The sequence below is a fragment of the Schistocerca nitens genome, chromosome 2 (genome assembly GCF_023898315.1).
Source record: "Schistocerca nitens isolate TAMUIC-IGC-003100 chromosome 2, iqSchNite1.1, whole genome shotgun sequence".
Lineage (NCBI taxonomy): Eukaryota > Metazoa > Arthropoda > Insecta > Orthoptera > Acrididae > Schistocerca > Schistocerca nitens.
The window spans coordinates 366,206,127-366,232,655 of NC_064615.1; the positions used below are offsets into that span (position 1 = coordinate 366,206,127).

General features: G+C 43.3%; 1 protein-coding gene across 1 annotated transcript in view; it reads left to right on the forward strand.

The window, feature by feature from the left end:
• The window catches only part of LOC126236185 (ATP-binding cassette sub-family C member 4-like), a 296,035-nt gene that overhangs the window by 197,621 nt on the left and 71,885 nt on the right, over positions 1-26,529 (forward strand). The window contains exon 15 of the mRNA XM_049945285.1: positions 25,813-26,167. Within this exon, the coding sequence (XP_049801242.1) occupies positions 25,813-26,167 (355 nt within the window). The remainder of the gene's footprint in view (positions 1-25,812; positions 26,168-26,529) is intronic.

Below are 26,529 nucleotides of genomic sequence, written 5' to 3' on the forward strand. Positions count from 1 at the left end.
GTGGAAGGAGTATATAGAGGGTTTATACAAGGGCGATGTACTTGAGGACAGTATTATGGAAATGGAAGAGGATGTAGATGAAGATGAAATGGGAGATAAGATACTGCGTGAAGAGTCTGACAGAGCACTGAAAGACCTGAGTCGAAACAAGGCCCCGGGAGTAGACAACATTCCATTAGAACTACTGATGGCCTTGGGAGAGCCAGTCATGACAAAACTCTACCATCTGGTGAGCAAGATGTATGAGACAGGCAAAATACCCACAGACTTAAAGAAGAATATAATAATTCCAATACCAAAGAAAGCAGGTGTTGACAGACGTGAAAATTACCGAACTATCAGTTTAATAAGTCACAGCTGCAAAATACTAACGCGAATTCTTTACAGACGAATGGAAAAACTGGTAGAAGCGGACCTCGGGGAAGATCAGTTTGGTTTCCGTAGAAATGTTGGAACACGTGAGGCAATACTAACCTTACGACTTATCATAGAAGAAAGATTAAGAAAAGGCAAACCTACGTTTCTAGCATTTGTAAACTTAGAGAAAGCTTTTGACAACGTTAACTGGAATACTCTCTTTCAAATTCTGAAGGTGGCAGGGGTAAAATACAGGGAAAAAAAGGCTATTTACAATTTGTACAGAAACCAGATGGCAGTTATAAGAGTCGAGGGGCATGAAAGGGAAGCAGTGGTTGGGAAAGGAGTGAGACAGGGTTGTAGCCTCTCCCCGATGTTATTCAATCTGTATATTGAGCAAGCAGTAAAGGAAACAAAAGAAAAATTCGGAGTAGGTATTAAAATTCATGGAGAAGTAAAAACTTTGAGGTTCGCCGATGACACTGTAATTCTGTCAGAGACAGCAAAGGACTTGGAAGAGCAGTTGAACGGAATGGATAGTGTCTTGAAAGGAGGATATAAGATGAACAAAAGCAAAACGAGGATAATGGAATGTAGTCAAATTAAATCGGGTGATGCTGAGGGGATTAGATTAGGAAATGAGACACTTAAAGTAGTAAAGGAGTTTTGCTATTTAGGGAGTAAAATAACTGATGATGGTCGAAGTAGAGAGGATATAAAATGTAGACTGGCAATGGCAAGGAAATCGTTTCTGAAGAAGAGAAATTTGTTAACATCGAGTATAGATTTAAGTCTCAGGAAGTCGTTTCTGAAAGTATTTGTATGGAGTGTAGCCATGTATGGAAGTGAAACATGGACGATAACCAGTTTGGACAAGAAGAGAATAGAAGCTTTCGAAATGTGGTGCTACAGAAGAATGCTGAAGATAAGGTGGGTAGATCACGTAACTAATGAGGAGGTATTGAATAGGATTGGGGAGAAGAGAACTTTGTGGCACAACTTGACTAGAAGAAGGGATCGGTTGGTAGGACATGTTTTGAGGCATCAAGGGATCACAAATTTAGCATTGGAGGGCAGCGTGGAAGGTAAAAATCGTAGAGGGAGACCAAGAGATCAATACACTAAGCAGATTCAGAAGGATGTAGGTTGCAGTAGGTACTGGGAGATGAAGAAGCTTGCACAGGATAGAGTAGCATGGAGAGCTGCATCAAACCAGTCTCAGGACTGAAGACCACAACAACAACAACAACTACGTCTCACCGACTCATCGTGCAGTAACACTTTATCTCCTACCTTGAATTTTTTTTGGATTCTGCTTCATGTCATACTGTCCTTTACCGTTTTTCTTACTCCTTATAATCGAGTCTCTAGCCACTCTGTGGGCTTCCTGCATTGTCGCTCTTAGCCTATTTACATACGATTCATAATCTAACTTACCTGTTGTGTTTCCTGCTGCAGTACTCCTGGTATGTTGACCTTTCATCCATATATAGCTGGGATGGTGTACAACCTGTGCTGCTATGTGCTGTAGTGTTGAACACAAAAATTGCATACGGCACCCAAGTGTCCCAAGAACTTTGATCGACTGTTACAAAGTGTCTGAGATACTCTACAAGTGTTCTATGACTTCTTTCTAGTGCACCATTTGATTCTGGTTAGTAAGCTGTGTTATGTATACGCTTAACCCTCAACAACTTACACACACTTTTAAAAACGTCACTCAGAAAATTCCTACACTGATCCGTTAACAAAACTGATGGAATTCCATGTCTTAATACAATGTTTTCCACAAACGCTTTAGCTACCGTTTCGGCGTCTTGTTTTTCAATTGGAACTGCTAAAGTAAACTTACTTAAATCGCCCAGAAATGTTAACATGTACCTTTTTCATTTACTGGATACATGTAGAGGACCCACTATATCCATCGCGCAGTTTTCAAATACTGTTTCTGGTGTGTCTGTAATTTCTAATGGCATCCTTGTTTTCATGTGTGTTTTTAGTCTTTTGACATGACGGACATTTCCTAATATAATTTTCAATGTCACGCTTCACTCCGCGCTACTGCTTGTACGCCTTGATTCTTTCGAGTGTCCTGTGCATTTCTGGTGCCCTCCTAAGGGATTATCATCTATCTCTTTTATTATATTCTTTTTCCTCAGGACTAATTTCCTCTTCGCTATCGTTTCCTGTCCTATTTCAGCCGACACTTGCGCTTGTCGCACGTTTACGGAAATTTGTTCACCACTTGCATGTGCTACAGAGATCTTCTCTGCCTCCATATTCTGCTTCACATCTATCTCTTCCTTCCCGTCATGCCTTATTCTGCTTAAAGCATCCGCACTATTATTTAGCTTTCCTGACTTGTGTATTGCCTGATAATCATACTCTTCGAGCTTCAGTGTCCACTTCAGGAGTCTCGAACTCGGATCTTTGAAACTAAATATCCACGTTAGTGGCTTATGGTCTGTCACCGCAGTGAATTTTCGGCCATATACATACGGTCTAAACTGTTTTACCGCGTACACTATAGCCAAACATTCCTTTTCCGTTGTACTATAGTTTTGTTCTGCTTTGTTCAGTGTTCTGGATGCATATGCAATGGGAAAGTCTTCGCCAAACTTCTTTCCTTGCGATAACACGACTCCCAGGGCTGCGTTACTCGCGTCGGTTGTGATGATTAACTGTTTCGTAAAATCGGGGTACTGAAGTAGCGGAAGGTTTATCAGTTTCTGGATTTATTACAGGAGGATTTATTAATTTCTCTTTCAGCTCTTCGAACGTATTGTTCTGTCTTTCGCTCCACTGGTACTCCACTCCTTTCTTTAAGAGCTCGTGGAGGGGTTTCGCAATATTGCTAAATTTTGTAATGAAACGGCGGTGATAAGCTATTAATCCGAGAAACCATTTTAATTCTTTGGTTTTTCTCGGTTGTGGGGAGAACTTCACCTTGTCTACTTTTGCCATATCCGGTGATATTCCTTTGTCAGTAATACAGTGACCTAGGAAGATTACCTTCTTCCTCAGGAATTTACATTTGTCTGGTTGCATCTTCAAATTGTGCTCTCGTAACCTGTCAGATATTTCCCGGAGATTTTCGTTATGTTCCTGCAGGTTTTTCCCATAGAATACTATGTCATCAAAATATACAAAACATTTCACGCCTTGCAAACCTGCCAAGACTGTATTCATCAGTCTCTGCAAACATCCTTAGGTTCCCTTCAGTTCAATCGGCTTTCTCTTACATTCATAATGTTGATAGTTCGAACTGAACGCAGTTTTTTCTCTGTCCTTCTCATCCGTCAGTGTCTGATGGTATCCGCTTGCAAGGTCAAGCGTCGAGAAGTATTTTGCTTGCCCTAGCTGGTCCAAAATATTGGAGATACTCGGTAGTGGAAACGCATCGCCTACAGTGATGTCATTTAAATTGTCTGTAGTCCACTACGATTCTCCATTTCTGCTTCCCACTGGCGTCTAACTTCTTAGGAACCAATAGCAACGGTGCGTTCCAGGCACTCTTACTTTTGACAATTATGTCATCTTTTAACATCTGTTCTATTTGCTCCTTTAGCACTCCCTTTTGCGTTTCAGGGATCCTACACGGTGTAGCATTTACTACCTTCCCCGCATGTTCCGGCGCAATTGGTATCCTGTGCTTCACTGCGATAGGATAGGACAATTTGTCTCCTGGTAAATGAAATACATCTCAGTACTCCGCGCAAACCTCTACTAGAGTGCTTTTTTTCTTCGGCGTTTAAGTGATCCACTCTTAACTGCCTTCGCAACAGACTAGCACGACTTTCCGTCTTTCCTAAGACGTCCGTGTTACCTTTTACTTCGCGTACTTTTACGAACCTTTCTGACGTTTCCTAACTGAACTCTGTCCTCTGACACGTTCAATGCACTCACTATGCATTTACCATTTCGCACTTTTACTAAAGATTCGGGTACATCCACCCCTTGTGCAATACCCAGCCTTGGAATAATCATCGCTTTTTCGATTCCCCGTGGTACGTTTCATTCCACCTTCCAAGGTAGGAGACAAGGTACTGGCAGAAGTAAAGCTGTGAGGACGGGGCGTGAGTCGTGCTTAGGTAGCTCAGTTGGTAGAGCACTCGCCCGCGAAAGGCAAAGGTCCCGAGTTCGAGTCTTGGTCCGGCACACAGTTTTAATCTGCCAGGAAGTTTCATATTCAATAACATTATTTTTTCCTCTTGGGGCCCTATTTACTCGCCTACTTCTGAATCTGATTCGATCTCATATCTCTTTGGTTCCTCCTCTACTATTAAGGGTATATCTCGCCCTTTCAGTCTTATTACTTTACCTGCGTAATCTAACTTGCCTCTATGCTCTGTCAAGAAATTTCTGCCCATCAATCCGTCGTACGAAATATCTAGTCCTCTCCCATTCACATGAAATTTCTATCCTACTTTCTCTGTACCGTCCACACTTAAGTGTATCTGTACCGTGCCTATTGTACTGACGTCTTCACTGGTCACGCCCTTAAGCCGAGCCTTTCTGCTCCATTGATCCTAAGTGTACTTTTTACCAGGATACTTGTTCTCTTGAGCAAACAGAACTGTGCTCCATTGTCTATTAATAACTTCAAATACCTGTTTAACTCTATGCAATACAATATTAAAACATCATTCTCTGTTGCACAGTCGATTACTTTAACTGTGGGTTTACCTATCGCAAGAAGGCCCGACTGTGCGGCCTTGCCGCCTCTTAGTTTCCCTGCACCACTTTGCCGGTTTTGCTAAATACTGGCACCCTGCTTTTTCTCCAGGTGTGCCAGGGCCCTTCATGGCAAAGTTTAGCGTAGTGGTCCTGCCGCTTACACTTGAAGCAAGCTACGTCTTTTACCCTTGTACATGGGACTCCACAGTTAGCTGGTAAATTATATTGTGGCACCACCACTCCTGTAACCCTCCATCGGTTTCTCTATCGTTTCCTTTTTAAATCCTTTACATCTATCAGATGAATTTCCCTTAACCCTACCCGATGTGCAGGTGGCGGTGGGCGTCAAAGAACCATTGGGAAGATTTTAAGTAATAAGTCTTTATTGGCCACTTTTGCCTTCTAAAGGGTCACATAGTCAGGCCTAGGGAGGCGAGAGTGAGCCAGAGCTTAGTCAGGGGCGAACCGTAGTTCGCATAGTTACGGAAAAGTGGTGTCTGGAAAGACAAAGTCCGCAGTGCTGCAGCACCGGGAATGGAAGGAGATGTTGACTGCTACAGGGTGCGCGATCAAGTGAGCGAGACCTGTGTCAGGCAGCCACGTACATCCAGCATGGCCACACAGCTTCCTCAGCCCTGATTGGTCAGAAGCTGAAAAACCCGCAGGGTCGCATGGAAATTTCCAGAGCGTGGCCTGCTCAGCGTCTCAGAGGCGGCGTTACCTTGTCAGCACACAAAGGAGGTGCGTGATCGAGATGCTTGCTGACTTGCTGTTCCCAGACCTAGGAATGGAAAAATTACAGGTAGCCGAAGCTGCCGGCCGAGGCTTGGCTGTAACAAGAAAAATAAAGTTATATTTTGAAAGCGAATAAAGAAGAAAATAAAATCTCCTACTATAGGAGTCATCCTTACACTCCTCCCCCTTCTGTGGTAGTGGAGAACGTATGTGATTTCGCTCCGTATGATGATCAATTTAGGCTCCCACAGAAGACGGCAGAGGCCTTAACCTATGGGAGGGTGTGGTGACTTCAAAGACCTCCTAGGGGTCGCAGAGGGACCTACACACGTCAACAATGTTATGTGTATGCAAGAACAAGGAATAATCATCATAAAACATCAAAACAAAATTACATTAATTAAATACATGAACGAAACACATTGGAAAATAATAGTTTGAATGAGGCAAACATGCCGAGTGTTCTTGTTTCTAGGATGAAGTTAAAGTGTCTTTTCTGCTTCAATAGTTTGAAAATGTGAACATATCACCACTGACGTCACACACAAGGATGAGTAGCGTGAGGCGACGTGTTGTGTTGTTCTCAGCAGGCAGTGTGAAGGCTGCCGGCGGGAGGGGCCGTGGCTGTGGCCAAGCCCGTTCACTGGAACTCAGCACAGTGTGGTATGAGGAGAGGTCCACACGTTTCAAACACATTTAAAAAGAGAGTCAACACTAGGGGAGCACTTCACTACACTGCACAAGTGTTCACATTGGTAGATAACACAGTTGCACTCTTAAAACTAACGGAGGGCACATGTCTGATAGTTTCTTTCTTATAGTCATGGTCGATATTCGCCCTGAGACTGGGGTTCTGGAACTCTGGTACCCCGCGCCGCGGAATTTGAATCCGCGCCAGACGTCATGGATGTCGAAGACCCATAGAGGTCTCTACACCATCGCGCCGCAAGCTGTGGCGGCGCTCGCATCCTCGCCCGCTTTTAGTGTGGGGGCGCCACGGTGGAACACGTGGTCACAGCGGCCAATAGCGGCGTCCCTGAGAGCGTACTTAAGCGCCAGCCAGTGTCTCTGCATTCCCTCCTGCCCTGTCTTCCCTCTTCATCTCCCACCCCACGTGTCTCCTGCCTCTTCGTGTACCCGCTGACGCCCCTACTCTCTTCATCCCGCCGCTTCCCCTGCTGCCCCTTGCTCTCCCCTCCTTTTCCATCCTCTCTGACCTTTCCCTCGACAGGTCACAAGTGGGTTTTAAGTGTGCTGTTCTGGAGTGTTTTTAATACTGTGGCCGACTTTAAACCTGTGCATGTCCATTCAGTGTCTTCTCTGTGTTTTAAGAATCGCCAACTGTGTTTTTTAACTTTCTGGTGACTTTTTTAACTGTCCCCCATGAACGTCTCCATGTCAGTCTACTTTTACCTCCATTTTCTCCCTTTACTCTGTTTTACGTTCCCCTTTTTTATCGCCTTATGTATGTAACATTTTATTTTATTTTAGTTGTCATGTCACTCAGCTGAAGAGCGGCGGATTGTGCCGCTGACAGCCCTCCCCTGCCCATATGAGGCAGGGGAATGAAATCACAATACAGAAAAAGAAAAAAAAAAAGCTCAGCCAGTCAGTCTAATCTCGCTTACGTCGGTTTACACCTCGCTTGCGCTAGACTGCTTTCTTCCTGCTTCGTGTACGAGTTTGTTTCCTTGTGACTCTGTAGTTCAGTCTTCTTGTATTCGTTCTGTCCTACATTGGTTGTGTCCGTCTTTTTCCGCTGTGTTGTTGTTCACGGGCCTCTCTGCGGGTCCCGCCGCGCCTTCCGTCAGTGCTACCCCGCAACCGTCCTGGTCATAGTTACAACAGGAACCATTGGAGAGAATGTTTGCAAAATCCCTTTTTGTCCAAGTTCCATATCAGCACAATAATAAGAACAGCCTGGGGTTGCGTGGCACTGGCTATAATGGTTGTATGTAATTTAGTGGCTGTTTACCATAGATTTAGGTGTGCTAACAGGCGATCATAAGAAATCTCTCCTTGTTCATGTTTTAAAAGGTCATCAATTGATATTAAGAGGTGATCATTTGATATGTTAGATAAAGCAGGCAAAACATTTGACAAGGGAATCACAATTGAGCTTTCAGGTAGAAAGAACGTAGATAAATGGACACATATACTAAATGAGTAAGCCATAGTGGCATGGAAGGTTATTAATGCTCTAATAATGCGTGTGGGGGTCAGCACGGCAGCAATGTCAAAGCGACATATGGCAGAAGTGAGATCATGCATGACATCAAGCTAGATGCATTTTTACAGTTGGTTCTGTTTAAAATTACATAAACATACATAAATGAGGTACACAAGTATCATATTACATTGCTACATATACCATATCAATAAGTAAACAAAGTTAAATGCCTCTTTAGTCTGACTATCCAAGTTTGATAATGATCACATTATGAGGAGACGTTTCTCATGCTTCATTATATTTGATAAACATCATAAAGTCATGGTTGAAAATCACGAAGAAAAAAGTCACCAGTTTGGTGCAGGTAGGGCATCTTGTTGCCCGGAACTATGAAAGGATGCATAGCCTCGACAGTAGAAAGTGTTAGTGTAGGAGGACAGTGTCAAATATCCAGGGCTACTAGTGTGTGTATGTAAAGCAATTCTGCTTAACCCTTACGCCAGGGAAAATAGGGGAGAAGCAGTGTTGCTGCAGTGGTACTGTCACTGTGCAAGTCTGTAACAAGGTGGTACAGCCAGGAATGCAATGGGTGGACAGCCTAGAAACGGGCAGGATGCACAGCGAATAATGCTAGAGAGGCCCGGGTTGCTAAATGTGAATGGTCCCATGGCGATTGGGACAAACAACAACAAAGACATTCCAATTGTAGTAATTGAAATATGAGAGCATGCTTCACATCAGCATTGAAGAAATATCATGATACTCGTTAAACCTCTGTTTACAATAGAGGAATAGCCAAAGAGTAGCCCAGGTGCAGGATGAACGCTGCTAGACTGTAGTAGTCATATTGAGATACGAGGGGTGATGACGCTTAGATGAAAGAGATAGGTAGGCGATCTATTTACGAAACCGAAAATTGAAGGAATAAATCGATCACGTGGGCGCTCTGTGGGCGCTAACCGCCACTTGCAAGGTACATGGCCCGGGAGGAATTCAGTGCTGTTGTTAACTGGAGGAGGAAAACAAAACTCGATGATAAGCTAGAGACTTCCACAGTGTAAACAGAAAGTGCAAGGAATGGAATTAGAAATGACTAAATTAAGCGTAATTTCTGAAGGGCTTTTCCTTTATGAAGGTATAGTGCACGGGGCATCGCCTACTAACTGTGTATACAACAGTGCTGCGATTCCAAGACAGCTACTACATACTTCTATTTAAAACTCGAAATCTCTCACATAAAAAGAACTTTACTGTGCGACCAAATTCGCCGTCTTCGTCCTCTCACCATTTGCGGCTAACCTCGCCGTCTCTATAACTCCTAGGTGCTGGCCTCATCAGGCCCAGCTAGTTGCTTAAAACTCCATCTGTCCTTGGGTATATCGCAGTGTCCTGGGACAGTTAATACTACTTCAGTAATCACAGATCCTCCAGAAACTACAATGGAAGATTGATGTCAAAGAAGGCTCAAGTTCTGAACTGAGATTTCCGCTTACTGGCTGTTAGCTGCGGGCTAGATGCGCGTCTGGTAGTGCCTGATCAGCGGTTGTCAGAAATCACGGAACACTGTTCTCGTGAACTCTTCTTCAACATGAAAGATTAAAGTCTAACTGTGTTAGTTCACCTGAACTGAATAGTTTTGTGTTAGAATACGCCCAGGTAATGAACTCTAAGAGACATTCGGTTGAAAGTTGACAGATGAAAGTGGGTAGGGCAGACTATGCCGCAAAATTGAAAAGTTAAGAAGCGACATAGCTAGGGGTCTGCATGATTGCCGGTCGCGTCACGCCAGGTTCGTGCCCTTGCGGGTATTGCATGACTCTTCATGTGTTATTCTGTTGAGAGAGGAAAGATGAAAGTTGGTAGTATGGACTATGGCGCGAAATTGAAAAGTTAAGGAATGGCACAGACAGCTAGGGTTCCGCCCGATTGCCAGTCACGTCACGTAAGGTACGCGCCCTTGCGGGTTGTGGTTCTCTTGTTCATCCAACAGACTAGGTGTATGGCCGAAGTCTGCTCGTCCTGTAGTCCTGTGGGCGTTATTCACTCCGTTTACGTTATCTATCATGGGGATAGGCATGTGGATTGTCCCTCTGAACAAACATCCAAATACAAATGAAATAAAACATGGTTACATCTTAAATTACCCTTCCAAAATAGTTTCTTAACTAGAACATTATTAATAAGCACTTAAATAATGGGCAATACTCAGGACCTTCCTCTGGCATACTTTGAATCCTACAATTTAAATAATTATCCCCATTATGCCAGCAACACAGTGACACATGGGAACACTAGCTTCATTCACACAAATGCTCAATTACTGGTGCTGGTAAAGTTCTACCAACACTCTCTAATAACTGGTAATGCAACATAGGCAAAATTAACAATAGTAAAAGTAATACATAGACATAAGTAATTGGCAACCCATTATAGTGGCACAAGTGGTAGCAAAACTGAGACAGAAGCAAAAGTACAAAATATTATTTCCTTTGCACAAAACTCCCTAATTCTCCAGAGACATTTCATAGCAAATTAAGTGTAAGTATCTTCCGTTATTCCCTTATGCTCTCGTTTATATTTCCATACAGACTGACATGGCTTTGGTATGCCTACCTACAAGAAAGGTGTCGTTATGTCAATGATATGAGTAGTGCTGTGGAATAGTCCAGTGTCTCATTAACATTTCCTTTAGCAAGGTTTAATTTAGAGTATTTTATGTCTCCTTCAGTTATCAGATCAATAATTGCCATTAACTTCTTTAATATTATTAAACATTTGGTACAGTATTTCCTGAGTTATTTGTACTTCTTGTCTCATAACTATGTAAGGTTAATTGTTAGCAGTCCCCTAGCCTTTTGTGCCGAGTTTTGTTTGTTGTTCCCTTTGTTACTTCCTCACCTACCTGCTTCTTAATACTGGTACTGGTACTAGTTGCCTCTCGCTGACGTCGAAATAACTTACCAGTCGGTGTTTTTGTTTGCAATAAAATTAGAGGCCAATAGTCATGTGTAGAGTGTATAGGTAGGAAAGTAATTTCCTTAGTATTGCAAATGTGCGTAAAGTTATTCAAAGTATTCGTCATATAGTGGTTGAGCATTGTGTTGAGACTCAATGCAGGTTGGGGCGCTAAGATGCGACAGGCGTAGGATTGCAGGTTGCTGACAGTACAGCTGACAGCATGGCTGCGACCGGTTTCAATCGACTGCAGTGACAGTGCTGGCATTCACGCTGGGTCCGTCCTGATTAATACGCACATAAAACACTCTCAACGCTACTGTTGCAACATATTAAAGTTTAATTTACGTAATAGTGGTGTTGAGATAACTCGTCGTTAAAGTTCACTGAACTATCACGATTCATTTACTCACTTGGATACTCTGTTCTTCTGAAATGTACGTAATTTATGGATTTTTATACTTCTGCATGGATTGTAATGACGACTTGACTCTCTCAGATATCCTTTACTTGGACCTAGTAGCTAATAACGTTTGAACTGGACACTAATATTCGGGCTGTTATTCTGAATTAGCATTAACTTGGCTTTTACTGGTCCTGTGTACAGTGGCATCTCAGACTCGTTCCTTTTGCTGACATGTTTCCGGCACAGTGGTCACTCACAGAATACATATCACGGAAAGGTCTGGCTTCCTTGATGCCATATACACTACTGGCCATTAAAATTGCTACACCACGAAGATGACGTGCTATAGATACGAAATTTAACTGACGGGAAGAAGATGCTATGAATTGCAAATGATTAGCTTTTCAGAGTATTCATACAAGGTTGGCGCCGGTGGCGACACCTACAACATGCTGACACGGGGGAAGTTTCCAGCCGATTTCTCATACACAAACAGCAGTTGACTGGCGTTGCCTGGTGAAACGTTGTTGTGATGCTCGTGTAAGGAGGAGAAAAGCGTACCATCACGTTTACGACTTTGATAAAGGTCGGATTGTAGCCTATCGCGATTGCAGTTTATCGTATCGCGGCATCGCTGCTCGCGTTGGTCGAGATCCAATGACTGTTAGCAGAATATGGAATCGGTGGGTTCAGGAGGGTAATACGGACGCCGTGCTCGATCCCAACGGCCTCATATCATTAGCAGACGAGATGACAGGCATCTTATCCGCATGGCTGTAACGGATCTTGCAGCCACGTCTCGTTCACTGAGTCAACAGATGTGGACGTTGTAAGACAATAACCATCTGCACTAACAGCTCGATGACGTTTGCAGCAGCATGGACTATCAGCTCGGAGACCATGGCTGTGGTTACACTTGACGCTGCATCACAGACAGGAGTGCCTGCGACGGTGTACTCAACGACGAACCTGGGTGCACGAATGGCAAAACGTAATTTTTTCGGATGAATCCAGGTTCTGCTTACAGCATCATGATCGTCGCATCCGCGTTAGGCGACATCGCAGGGAACGCCCATTGGAAGAGTGTATTTTTCATCGCCATACTGGCGTACCACCCGGCGTGATGGTATGGGGTGCCATTGGTTACACGTCTCGGTCAACTCTTGTTCGCAGTGACGGCACTTTGAACAGTGGACGTTACATTTCAGATGTGTTACGACCCGTGGCTCTACCCTTCATCCGATTCCTGCGAAACCCTACATTTCAGCAGGATAATGCACGACCGCATTTTGCAGGTCCTGTACGGGCCTTTCTGGATACAGAAAATGTTCGACTGCTGTCCTGGCCAGCACATTCTCCAGATCTCTCACCAATTGAAAACGTCTGGTCAATGGTGGCCGAACAACTGGCTCGTCACAATACACCAGTCACTACTCTCGATGAACTGTGGTATTGTGTTGAAGCTGCATGGGCAGCTGTACCTGTACACGCCATCCAAGCTCTGTTTGACTCAATGCCCAGGTGTACGAGGTGTGGCTAGAAAAAAACCGGACTAGTACTGGTGAAACAATAAAACGAATGCAATAAGGCTGAAAGTCGCGTGGCCTGTCACGTGACTCTCGCTCCGCCTACTGCTCGAGTTTCATCTGCCTCCTGCACTCAGTCTGCCCGTGGCGTCTGTTTTAAGTAGTTGACGTTTTGTCTGTGCGTCGGAAAATGTTGAGTGTACAGAAAGAACAGCGTGTTAACATCAAATTTTGCAAGTGTACGGCGATGATTGTTTATCGCGAACACAAGTGTTTGAGTGGTTTAAACGATTTAAAGATGGCCGCGAAGACACCAGTGATGACACTCGCACTGGCAGACCATTGTCAGCAAAAACTGATGCAAACATTGAAAAAATCGGTAAACTTGTTCGACAAGATCGCCGTTTAACAATCAGAGCAGTGTCTGAGTTAACAGGAGTTGACAAGGAAAGTGTTAGGCAGATTCTTCATGAAAGTTTCAACATGAACGCCAATCGATGCATTGGAAAACTCCTGGTTCTCCACGACAAAAAAAAAGCACGAATGTCAAAATCGAAATTCAAGGCAATGATGATTGTTTTTTTTTTTTTTTGACATCAAAGGGATTGTGCACATTGATTGGGTACCAGAGGGACAAATAGTGAATCAGCATTACTACATTATCGTCCTGGCTACCCTACGTGAGCGAGTACGGAGAAAACGGAACGATTTGTGGAGAAAAAAGTTATGGATCCTTCACCAAGACAATGCCCCAGCTCACAGTGCGTTGTCAGTGAAGACGTTTTTGGCAAAACACAACATTCCCATCTTAGATCATCCACCCTACTCACCTGATTTGGCCCCCTGTGACTTTTTTCTTTTTCCTAAAGTCAAGTCAGCTTTGAAAGGAACTAGATTTGAGACTGTTGAAGCAGTAAAAGAAAAAGCGACGGAAGTAATGTATGGACTTACCGAAAATGATCTGCAGCATTGCTATGAACAGTGGAAAATTCGTATGGAGCGGTGTAGAGACCGAGGAGGAGAGTACATTGAAGGAGATAACATGAAATTGTAAATAATTGTAAATAAATGTTTTTTCCAGCATCAGTCCGGTTTTTTTCTAGCCGCACCTCGTATCAAGGCCGTTATTACGGCCAGAGGTGGCTGTTCTGGGTCCTGATTTCTCAGGATCTATGCACCCAAATTGCATGAAAATGTAATCACATGTCAGTTCTAGTATAATATATTTGTCCAATGAATACCCCTTTATCATCTGCATTTCTTCTTGGCGTAGCAATTTTAATGGTCAGTAGTGTAGATCTGTTTATTAACCGCAAGAGTGGTAATACAGCACAGCTGGGGACTGGTCTGAAATCCAACGTCTCCTATTTTTGGCAGTATAGGCGGTGTCTACAAGGAAAAATTTCTTTTCTCTCTCAGTTTTGTTCTTTACTGAAAATTTAAATAACCGACATGAATAGATGTCCATTATTGGGTAAGACAAGTAAAATCTGTAGAGCAATAGTAGGCTGATGAATTTATTTTCTTAACTATCTTCTTGGATTTACTGGTTACGCTACAACCGTAAGATTGCAGGTGTGGGAGCGCAGCTGGGTGGCTTACTTCAGCATTGCTTAGGCACGTGTCCTGCAGGCCAGGGGGGGGGGGGGGGGAGAGGATTGAGCAGGAACGTCTCTGCGCAAGAGAAAGACATGGCATTGACTCAGGCAGCTGGAAGTGAGGCGGTAGAGGGGCTGCAGATGTGGGGGGCGCAGAGCTTCGCAAGGCGGCAGGAAGGGGCGAAATCCTAATGGCCACTCTCTTAGTGGGCAGGCAGGAGGGAAGCGAAGGAGGTATGGCGTTGCTAAACGGTGGGGTGAGGCAGAGCTTGCTATCTGCAAACAGTTGTGGCTGGCAAGCTCTGCCTGGTGGTAACCATGCAACTTTTCATCAGCATTTAATATACAGAAACACGTAGCATCATAAAAACTTACCTCTTGTCTCTTCAACATTGCATTATGAAAGCAATAAAATAGCACTTAAGGAAGACTCCTTTTACTTTTAAAGTAACTTATTTGTGGTTTAACTTGGATGTACATGTTCCTGTTATTATCAACGCGTATACATTCAGCATTAACATACATGTAATGGGGCGTATTTTAAATGACAGGTAGATGGCAGTATGTTATCACTGGTCTATTGGCATTTACGAATGCATGTTAGTGTCATGTTTTTATGGTAAAGCTTTAATAGCTGTGTCTGGTCACTATTCACTAAATCAACAGGCGAAGTGTGAATCCCTTTGACATTTACAAGATTAACTGATTCTTAACTTCGCGTGTTCTATTGGCAAGGACAACTTTCCCCTCAATTCCATTACCAATAAGTATTTGTGTTTTCAATTCTCGACTGCTACAACATTACTGGAGACATTAAATGATATGTAATAAAATGATTACAAAACTGCAATCACTTCCATTAACAGGTGACATAGTAGATCCTGTTACTGATGGTTGCCAATCCTTATGTATACTTATAACTAACATGCACAGCTTAAATAAGTATATAGCAACGACAGTAGTTTCTGTCAATTAATCCTCTTGCATCACTCAGGACTTTTTCTGCTGATCACATGTCATATTGGATCTAATCCCTGGAACGTAACTCATAGCGGTGTTTCAATCTTAGAGCATATTTATGATGCGATCTAGGCGGTTGTATTACATTCTTTCTTGGGTGGAACTATTGGCGTAACAGGCTCTGTTTCACTATCAAGCGGGGGTGGTTAGGAACCCTTGTACAACGTTAACCTGTCGAAATGAACGATCACTGTGCGTTCTGCTAACTGAATTTCGTCCGCAGCTCGTGGTCGTGCGGTAGCGTTCTCGCTTCCCACGCCCGGGTTCCCGGGTTCGATTCCCGGCGGGGCCAGGGATTTGTGTGCTGGGTGTTGTGTGTTGTGTGTTGTGTGCTGTCCTTAGGTTAGTTAGGTTTAAGTAGTTCTAAGTTCTAGGGGACTGATGACCATAGATGTTAAGTCCCATAGTGCTCAGAGCCATTTGAACCATTTGAACTGAATTTCCGCATTTACCGGCGAAGTAAGCCGCGTGATACAGCATGGACCTTCATACGTAGGTGTAAACTTCTTTGTTATTCTCTTTTTTACTACTGGATTGTGTAACGTAACTAGATCTCCTACCTTGTACTCGGGCATTTTTGCTTTCTGATTATCCCTCTTTAACTGTTGAGCAGTGGATTTTGCATTGTTCTCTTTCACTTTCCTCCAAATGGCTGTTAGACGTCGTGCCAAACCTTTCACGTCATTGGATTTCATTCCAGGGAGCAGTTTGTGAATCTCTAAAGGCGAATTCATAGGGCGGCCACATACCGCTTCATAAGGGGAATATCCTGTAGCTTGATGGACCAGGCTATTATAAGCTGATGTGACGTATTGGACATACCTGTTCCAGTCAGTGATTTTTATTGACATAATAAGAGAGCATGCGCGTAACGGTGGACTCGCTGTAGGCATCCGTTCGTTTGTGGATGAAATGGCGTCGTTCTCCACTTTTTTATTCGAAACATCGACAAACTTCTGTAAACAATGCAGACATTAAATTCGTGCCTTGATCTGTAAGTACAGCTTCAGGACTTCCATAGGGTAACACCAAGTGGGTGACAAATGCACGAGCTACGGTTTCTGCGGACATATCCGGTACTGGAACGAGAATTAAGAACCTGGAAAAATGATGTATGACGAGGCCAGTTGCCTCTTTATAGTTTACGATTTTTTTACTGACAATGCCTTAACAATTCCCCGTTTTGTTATTAGTAATGCAATTCAGACTTGGCTTTGTCCATGGATATAACAGAATCTCAGTTGTACTAAACTAAAAGTTGTGTGTTTTGGACGTAAGCTTGGGGCTTGTATACGATGTCTTGGCAAACAGCAGACGGCCCTTCGAGTAGGTAGAAGGGCTGAATCCATGAAACTCCGTCCAGCATTACAACATCGTAAGACACTTCAAAATCGATGCTTTGCTAATAATTTGTAGCACGAATTTTTCTTTGTTTTTTGTAAGGGAACGAATAACTGTTTGATAAAATCAGTGCAGTATTATGCTGTGACAAGGGGAGATTGTGGCTGTACTCAAAAGGTTCCTAACTGCGTTATGTAAAGGTGCTGGACGCTGTAGCTAAGCAAACCTGGGAGCAGTCGCTGTGGCGCGATACCAGTGGTATGTGGTTCAGTCAGCAGGATCCGGTGTCGCGTCGATAGTGAACGTACCTGCGGAGCGCAGACAGCTCGCTTCGTTCAATTATGACGACCAGTATTCACGCGGCTGAGAAACGTTGGAAAATACACCTGGCTCGTTGGCGCAGTGTTGAGATCAATATCGATCTGTAATACTCGATAGTCTTTTTTTGTCGTTACATTTGTAAAACTCAAAGTTTACTTCAGTTACGTTTTGTGACGTAAGGATACGACTGGAAATACTGCAGATTGATAAGCTGGTTATGCACAGTCTCTTTTAGATGCACAGGCCTCACACCGTGACTTCAGCTACAAAATAAATGGCGTTTGTCGCACTAATTTGAGTGAAGCATAATGTGCAGTTTCTGCTTACTTTGGAATCTCTACTGGGAGTAAGTTTACTTAGGTAGAGTTTGACTGTATTGGCATATTTTATATTCTCTCTCTCTCTCTCTCTCTCTCTCTCTCTCTCTCGCATAGCAAGGATTTCCACGAAAATGCACATCGTAGTGGGCCCTTGCTAAGATATGAATCTCTGTTAATCACACCTGCTACAGTGACAGATAGGACGGCCAAGTATGCTGAAAAGTGTCCTAATAGGAGTGGTATACTTGTGTTTACTCAAAACTACGTCCATTATGGTTCTCCTTCTTCAACCACACAATGGGATCAGTTTGCGTCAGAAACTAGAAATATTTTCCTTGACCTACTGAAAGCTATTAGTATTTGTTTGCATGCTATGACTGATACGGCAGATTGTGCAAAATGGTTTCAGGTGAGCTCTGAGCAGTCTAACATTGGACTTAATTAAGCATTAAGCAAATGTGTAGGCGTTGATTTGGTAAGTAGATTTAACGCTCTAACTTCTTGTTTTAATAATTCTTTTGTGGGTTGGGGTACACTGGTTGTTTTATCAAAGTAAATCGTCTTCCGGTATTATTTTTATCAGCACAGAACACATTGCTGGAAACCTAAATAAGCGTCAGACTGCTTAATGTTTCGCCACTGCCAGGCGGCTCTCACTAAACAGTGGGATTTAAAGTTGAAATTCTAACGAATACGAAGGCGTCCTGGTTTCTAAGCGTCGATTATGACTTCGCATTGTAAAAAGATTATATCAATCTAATGCAAACATAACTGCTGGAATACGTGTTTATCATCAGTTCACCCATACTCCATAAAATGCAAAGGTAGTATGAAGATACACTCGTGATACATTCATAATAAAAATTAAAAACTCTGCAGCTGGTTATATTAACCTTGAGAATATAAAGCAGGAAATCAGTATGGCAGAAAGAAGTTAGTCCAGTTGGAACACAAAGCAATGACCGACTTTATCATAACACAGTGTCAATATTCTTTCTGAGAGTGAAGTTTGCCTCACCGTATTCTGTATCCGTACTCCGCGGCCACATAAGTTTTACGTGTACTCAATCCTGATGTGGAATACTGGGTGAAGACTCAGATGTTCTTTGCCAGCCAGTAATCTGAAACATATTTTAACTCGCAGATTAATAAAAGAAATTTTCCCGCTTGTTCCCGTTATTCTGCCACTGAGCAACGGATACATTTTTCGCGCAAATTCTCTTGTTTTAAATCAATATTTTGGGGAAAATAGAAAAGGAGATATAACTGGACTGTTACATCGCACACTTGCAGCTGTTTTTCTGTAGGTTCTGATGGCCTGCTTTAACGCTTACTGTCTTTCGTAAAGAGCTCATTCAACGCATGTTAACTTGTCGCAAGTTGTTTCCTTATCTCGCCTTGTGCTTTGCTTTGTTCTACTGCATTTTGTTCGGCTCATTATATTTTACAACACCTTCTCTTAAGTGCTTTATCGCTTCTTGGAGTGTCCTGTATCAGTCGCGTTCAGCGAACGACCTGTACTTACTTGAACGTGCAAACTGTGCTGGGTGGGCAAGAAACAATTTGGCAACAAGACAGGACAAAGGTAGGGAACGTGGAAGTTTCTAAAATCGCCGTAAGACGAATGTGCATCTTTATGGACGTACGGCAATAAAACAACAGACATCCAGCGAGGAGAGCGCGAACGTGTGTGCTTGTAAACTGATTTGTCTCAGCTAAAATGTGTTATGATGAAGAATGCAACGATTAATTAAATTCACTGAAGGTAATGGTTGTAGCTAAACGAACTTAGACAAACTTTAGATTTTTATCCGTGGCTATTTACGTCAGATTAGAATTTTTTGTTATGTATACTGGGAAAGCTTGACTTATAAATAAGCTGCACGAGTCTTTATGAGGAATTTTTTTATTTTCAATTTTTACGTGATTTACTCTGCAGATATAGTGCAATTTAACGCTCAGTGTATCATATATATTATTTTTTTCGTGGACGGCATGAAAACAAAAGGCAAAGGAAAATTCGGGGTTGCAATTAAATTTGCAGGAAGGCGGACATGAGAACTTCGTATGCAAAATTAGTTACTTTGATTATTTTACAACTGATGATTTACACATGCTAGGGTGATATTCATCGTAAAAACAGAGAAGCAGTAATTTTGTCGGTGACTGGCACAAGTTATAAACACCACATTTTAACAATTAGTTCGTTGTCTTAAAGTTTCTATAGAAAAACGGACTTGGTTTACAATCTCTCTCGTCACACAGTTTGGCACAAACAACACGTAACGCATGAATTCGCTAAATACTTGCTAGGATAGCTGGTGATGTGCAATGGAATTTATTTTGGTGCAGTCTTCTCGTGATGTGGTTTCTTTTTCTCTCTCGATGAGGTAAGAGCAGTTTTGAAGCTTTTTCATTAAACTCCTTACCTGACTAAAATCATAGACCTCGCAGGTTGCAATAGCTGCTGAGGGCTACTCTAAGGTCAAAATGATGCTATTGGAAGACGAAGTCGCGTACGCTTTAATTACAATCCCTTCTTGGAAAGTTATTAGCAGAGTCCTCCTAGACGCCGTCAGAACGATCCTTCATTGGATATATATTTGAAATCCTAAGTTTTCCCTTGCCTTTCCTTCTCCTGATTTTCACGTAAATATTAATCAACACAATACGTATGTTGAGCACGTTTTCGGTTTATTTACGGACTAAGCAATGTAAAAATTGAAAATAAAAAAGTATCCTCCTAGAAAGTCAACCACACAACCCTTTGATTACCGTTCTGTGTTCTTTCCGCTGTGCTAAGAGTTGCCTGGAAACTACATTAACAGAAATGGCTCATACCTCGCCCGACCCCTGCCGGAAATACTGTTTTTCCTAAACGCTCGGCCATCTGGAGCTCACACCTCCGTCACTGAAGCCCTGCACGTACCATCAATTTGAGTGAAATCGGTGATAACGAGTAGGCGCGGACAAAACCTCACTGCCATGTGCTTCCGCTTACCGGGAAAACTTCCGTTCACTGGTCACTAATGGGGTGCCGCTTTATGGCCGTAGATCCACAACCGTGCATTCCCGACCATAGTCTGTCCGGAAAACTTCGCTCTCTTCGACGGTCCATACTATGCTGATATGTTTTGAGCTTATTATTGACCAAACTGTAGCGCTGGCTCCCGTTAGAGATACGTCTATTGCCCCCGGCTACGAAGGGCCTCGTGAGCCCACCATCAGCTTTATTCTGTTATTTTGCTGTTCTAAATTCTTAGTTTTTGTATGTCCATCCTTTTAGCAGGAGATCTCTGGGACGACGGCCGTTTACTATCGTGACAAAAAATAAAAACACCTGCAGCCGTCCTTATGATTTTAATTTATTTTGTAGCTACCAGTTTCAACGCTTCATTGCGTCATCTTCAGGCTGTCTAAGACCTCCATGCATAACCCATCAGTTGCCAGCGTTACTGGATACACAGATAATGTGCCAGCACTCCCTGCCCTGGTTGGGGAGTTTATGGTTGGAGCGCTGAAGATGACGCAATGATGCGTTGAAACTGGTAGCGACAAAATAAATTAAAAACATAAGGACGGCTGCAGGTGTTTTTATTTTTTGTCACGATAAATTCTTAGTAGTCTGATGGCCATTTTAGAAACTAAGAGAACGCTAGCGGCCAATTTCTGATCCTTCCATTTCGTTCGTGGAAGCCTTTCTGAACTGGTGCTCTGATGATACTACTGGTAAGCCCCACTGCATTGTGGTCTCTCATCATTATCATCGTCAACATCATCATCATTGTTTTCCAACTTCAGTAGCCAGGGGGTGATGTATAAGTGCCTGCCATCTCCTTCTGTCTTCCTACATCTTCTGTTCCAGGACAAGTTCTCATTTATGTGCTTTCTCCTCCGCACCTGATCTTGCAATCTCTATCCAGCGTTTTCTTCTTCTTCCCCGTGGTCTTCCTCCTACGCCCTTCAGGTTGAAATACCTCTTGGCAGGCCTTTCGCTGGTCATTCTCATTATGTGCTCGTACCACTGAAGCCTGCGTTTCTGGTAACAGGAACCTCAATACCAGCTATTTTTCTATTCACCTCATTCCTGATTTTGTCCTTTCTCACTAACAAATGTGAAGAACCAGTAGGTCTTATTGACAGGCGTAAGTTCGGGATATTGGAGTTGAATGAGACAAAGTGGAAAAGCTGTGGGTAGAAATCAGTGAGAAATGGGTATGTGCGGTACTGGAGTGGTAACAATAGCGAATCCAATAATGGAGTTGCCCTAGCCCTCCATAAAGATATAGACATACAGCCAGACGTCAAGCACGTGAGTGAAAGGATCATCCAGATGAGACAAAGGGCTGCTGTGGTCTCTCCCCGGCCTTATCCTCTCGAGAACGCCATAATAATACAGTACTCTTTTACGCACGAGCTTTTTTTTACCTGTATAATATGCACATCGCTCCAAGCGAAAGGTAGATATCTTGTGGTGAACACTGGGTAGCACCTAGACTGGATATTTCAACAAAATCTCATGCTGTGCTGGTTAATACTAGCACAAATGTGACATTACAGTTAAAGTTAATTTCATTAGGCTGAATTAATTTCATCAGAAAACGGGGGTATTAAGTTAAGGAATCCTGAAAAGCTGAAGTGTCGGCTGGGTGACGATAACAGCGCAGCACTTCGCTTTCGCCGTCGCCCGCTCTCCGCTCGGCTGATCCGCTCACTGCAATGAGAGCTGGACGCTGCTGCTCGCCGCCCGCTGCTGCCACTCATTCTTCAGATCGTTCTCTCTCATAACTTCAGTTCTGCGTGTGAACTCCTAGGAGCCATCGGCACCACAGCTACGAAGTATTAGCAACGCGAGGTCGTGTTGTCATTACACGAACGTTAAAAGCAGTACATTTGACCGGTTTTAGATTTTCCTGCAGTCACTGAATCGTCTAATGCTAAAATTTTAGTTATGCTAATATTACAGGTAGCGGCTTGATTCCAACATTGTCTACAATATCTGCGACCAACGTTCAGAAAGCTCCTTGGTCGTGGCTCCATAATTGTCTGCCGCTATTGCAGAATGAATAGTACATATCACGTCATGTGTCTCGAATATTATCGTGCAGCACAATGAGCTTTCCACGGAAAGTCTCTAAAATTGTATTATTAATTTCTGACATCTGCTGAGAAAAGAAATTGTCAACTGGCATGAGATCACTAGAGCAATACGAGAATAAAGTATTGAAAGATATTTCTCAGCAACTTCAAAGAAATCACTGAGCTTAACAAATATGTGAAAGAGGACCTTCTAAGTTTAGGCCTCTGTGCTTTGTGGGCACTTTTTGCCCCCGTAAAAGTCATCGAAACAGACAGCAAAGATGATGAAGCATTTGTACGCTTCAGTATCTATCATCATCGAGTCGAAACTAAAGTAATGCTAAATTGGTACCTACAGAAAATAAGTGCCAAAGAGAATTTTCTGACAGTCATACTATGTGAGCTAATAATCTCCTTTGCAGTTTGGAATAGAAGGAGCAGTAAGTTGAAATTTGATCTTAAACTATCTTGAGTCATAAACTTGTAGTTCATTGGAAACTGTCTGAGAAAGCTAGAGATTTAGACTGGATACCCGGTGTACCTATGTGTTTCACTATTCGGTTGGTGCATAAGTTCGTAGCGTTTTTGTTTCGTGTGTTGTTGGTATTCCGGTTGTTACAGGTTTATTTACTGTTTGTAATTTTTAATTTGTAGTTCACTGTTGCTACTTGAAATCACATATGTCAATTTTTGATTTCGAGACAGTGAGTGGAGCTGTGGACGCTAGAAAAAGGGGCTGCAAGTGGAGAAATTGGAACACTACACACATATTCTTTTGTTCGAGTTCAATAGGAGGGTGACAGCGGTGGAGACAGCCAGAAACATTTGCGTCGTGTACGGGGATAAAGCCACTGGATAGAACACGACAAGAAAATTGTTTCGTTTCGACATTAGTGACTCTCCACGTTCAGCGAGATCTTCGCGGTTTCATGAAGACCGTTTAAACGCATTAATCCACAATGATCCAAGTCAGCGTATTCTTAAACTGGAACTGTGATCGCTCTACCAACGTGCAACATTTGCATGCAGTGCGGAAAATTCAAAAATCAGGTGTTTGGGTACCACATGCTCTAGGCCAAAATCACAAAAGCCAGCGGGTGGACACAGGTGCATCCCTGCCTCTCGTTGTCAATTGGCTAGAGAACAACAGCGAATATTCCTATCCTGTATACGGTGAAGAGAAATTGTGTCGTTATGCAAACATACGGAATAGAAAGGAACGGTTGAGCCTAAACAAAGCGGCAACTCCCAGTACCAAGACCTGTGCGCATCCAGGAAAAGTTATTGTTATGCATCTTGTGTAAAAGCGACTGGGTAGTGTGCTAAGAATCGCTTCCCCGAGAAGTACTCATCACTGCTTACATCTATTGCCAACAACTAAAACATCTTGCAGACGCAGTACAAGAACAACGACCAGGAAGACTGCGCGAAGTGATGCTGCTCCACGATAAAGCCGGCCCTCATGCTGCTACACTGACAAAAAACGCTGTACAGGAGTTCGGTTGGAAAGTCATTTCGCACCCACTTTAATCTTCTCTGAGCCGCCAGATTTTCACATTTTCCACTCTCTATCGATCAACCGTCAAGGAACTTCTTTTCGGATGAAAATGTACTCCGAACAAAGCTCCATAGGTTCTTCGCCTAAAAACCACGTGATTTCTACAGTCACGGAATCGAAAAGATGTCCCGGAGTTGGCAGACTATTACAGATAGTGAAGAAGGATATACACTACTGGCCATTAAAATTTCTAAACCACGAAGATGACCTCCTGCAGAAGCGAAGTTTAACCGACAGGAAGAAGATGATGTGATATGCAAATGATTAGCTTTTCAGAGCAATTACACAAGGTTGGCGCCGCTGGCGACACCTACAACGTGCTGACATCAGGAAAGTTCCCAACCGATTCCTCATACACAAACAGCAGTTGACCGACGTTGCCTGGTGAAACGTTGTTGTGATGCCTCGTGTAAGGAGGAGAAGTGCGTACCATCACGTTTCCGACTTTGATAAAGGTCGGATTGTAGCCTATCGCGATTGCGGTTTACCGTATCGCGACACTGCTGCTCGCGTTGCTCGAGATCCAATGACTGTTAGCAGAATATGGAATCGGTGGGTTCAGGAGGGTAATACGGAACGGCGTGCTGGATCCCAACGGCCTCATATCACTAGCAGTCGAGATGACAGGCATCTTACCGGTATGGCTGTAATGGATCGTGCAGCCACGTCTCGATCCCTGAGTCAAGAGATGGGGACGTTTGCAAGACAACAACCATGTGCAAGGAACAGTTCGACGACGTTTGTAGTAATATGGACTATCAGCTCGGAGACTATGGCGGCGGTTACCCTTGACGCTGCATCACAGACAGGAGCGCCTGCGATGGTGTACTCAACGACGAACCTGTGTGCACGAATGGCAAAACGTCATTTTTTCGGATGAATCCAGGTTCTGTTTACAGCATCATGATGGTCGCATCCGTGTTTGGCGACATGGTGGTGAACGCACATTGGAAGCGTGTATTCGTCATCGCCATACTGGCGTATTACCCGGCCTGATGGTATGTGGTGCCATTGGTTACACGTCTCGGTCACCTCTTGTTCGCATTGACGACACTTTGAACAGTGGACGTTACATTTCAGATGTGTTACGACCCGTGGCTCTACCCTTCATTCGGTCTCTGCGGAACCCTACATTTCAGCAGGATAATGCGCGACCACATGTTGAAGGTCCTCTACGGCCTTTCTGGATACAGAAAATGTTCGACTGCTGTCCTGGCCAGCACATTCTCCAGATCTCTCACCAATTGAAAACGTCTGGTCAATGTTGGCCGAGCAACTGGCTCGTCACAATACGCCAGTCACTACTCTTGATGAACTGTGGTATCGTGTCGAAGCTGCCTGGGCAGCTGTACCTGTACACGCCATCCAAGCTCTGTTTGACTCAATGCACAGGCGTATTAAGGCCGTTATTACGATTGGGGATGGTTGTTCTGGGTACTGATTTCTCAGGATCTATGCGCCCAAATTGCGTGAAAATGTAATCACGTATCAGTTCTAGTGTAATATATTTGTCCAATGAATACCCGTTTATCATCTGAATTTCTTCTTGGTGTAGCAATTTTAATAGCCTGTAGCGTATTCTTGATGACCAAAGTCTCATTTGTATCTGTTTGGTTTACTAAATTTATGGAAAAACGCTGCGAACTTATGCACTGGCCCAATATTTCATGAGTGTGAGTGAAATATAGTTTGATTTTACGTTATTAATGAAAGACTTATTTCAAAGATTTAAATGACTTATTACAACAGGTCTAATACGGAGGTGACGAGAACGTCTCTGCAGATGCAGCTGGAGGCCGCCGAAGGTAGCAACGAGACGTTGGCAGAGGAGCTGGCGTCACTTCCGCCCAGCGAGTTCTTCCTGGAGCTCTATGGAGGCCTCGTAGTCGGCTGCATCGTGCTCACTCAAATACGATCCGTGGCTTTCTTCAACATGTGCATGCGGGCTTCTCGAAATCTGCACAACAAGATGTTCAGCTGCATACTGAGAGCCCCTATGCGCTTTTTCGACACGAACCCATCTGGACGAATACTCAACAGGTTCTCAAAGGATATGGGATCAACCGACGAGTTGCTGCCACAGTTTACAATAATGATGATTCAGGTACGTATTTACTTCTCGGCTACGTCCGAAGCGTCTATTCTGCAACAAAAATATAAGTGGTGGTCAAATGAAAATGAGGCGGATGAAAAAATGTAAGTAAATTGCTTATTATTTCAAAAGAAATTGCCATAACTGTTAATACATTTTTCCCAATGCCCTCATGGAAAGGTTCTTGTTTTGCCTACAGAACCATGATTGTACTCAAGCGTGCATCTCTTTTTCCGAAGCAAATCGACGACCACGTACGTATTTCTTTAGGAGTCCAAAATTATGGAAATCGCGTGGGGAGAGATCGAGAATGTATGGAGTATGAATCAGGGCTTCCCATGTAAATTTCTGCAGTGTGGTCGAAACAACCCTGG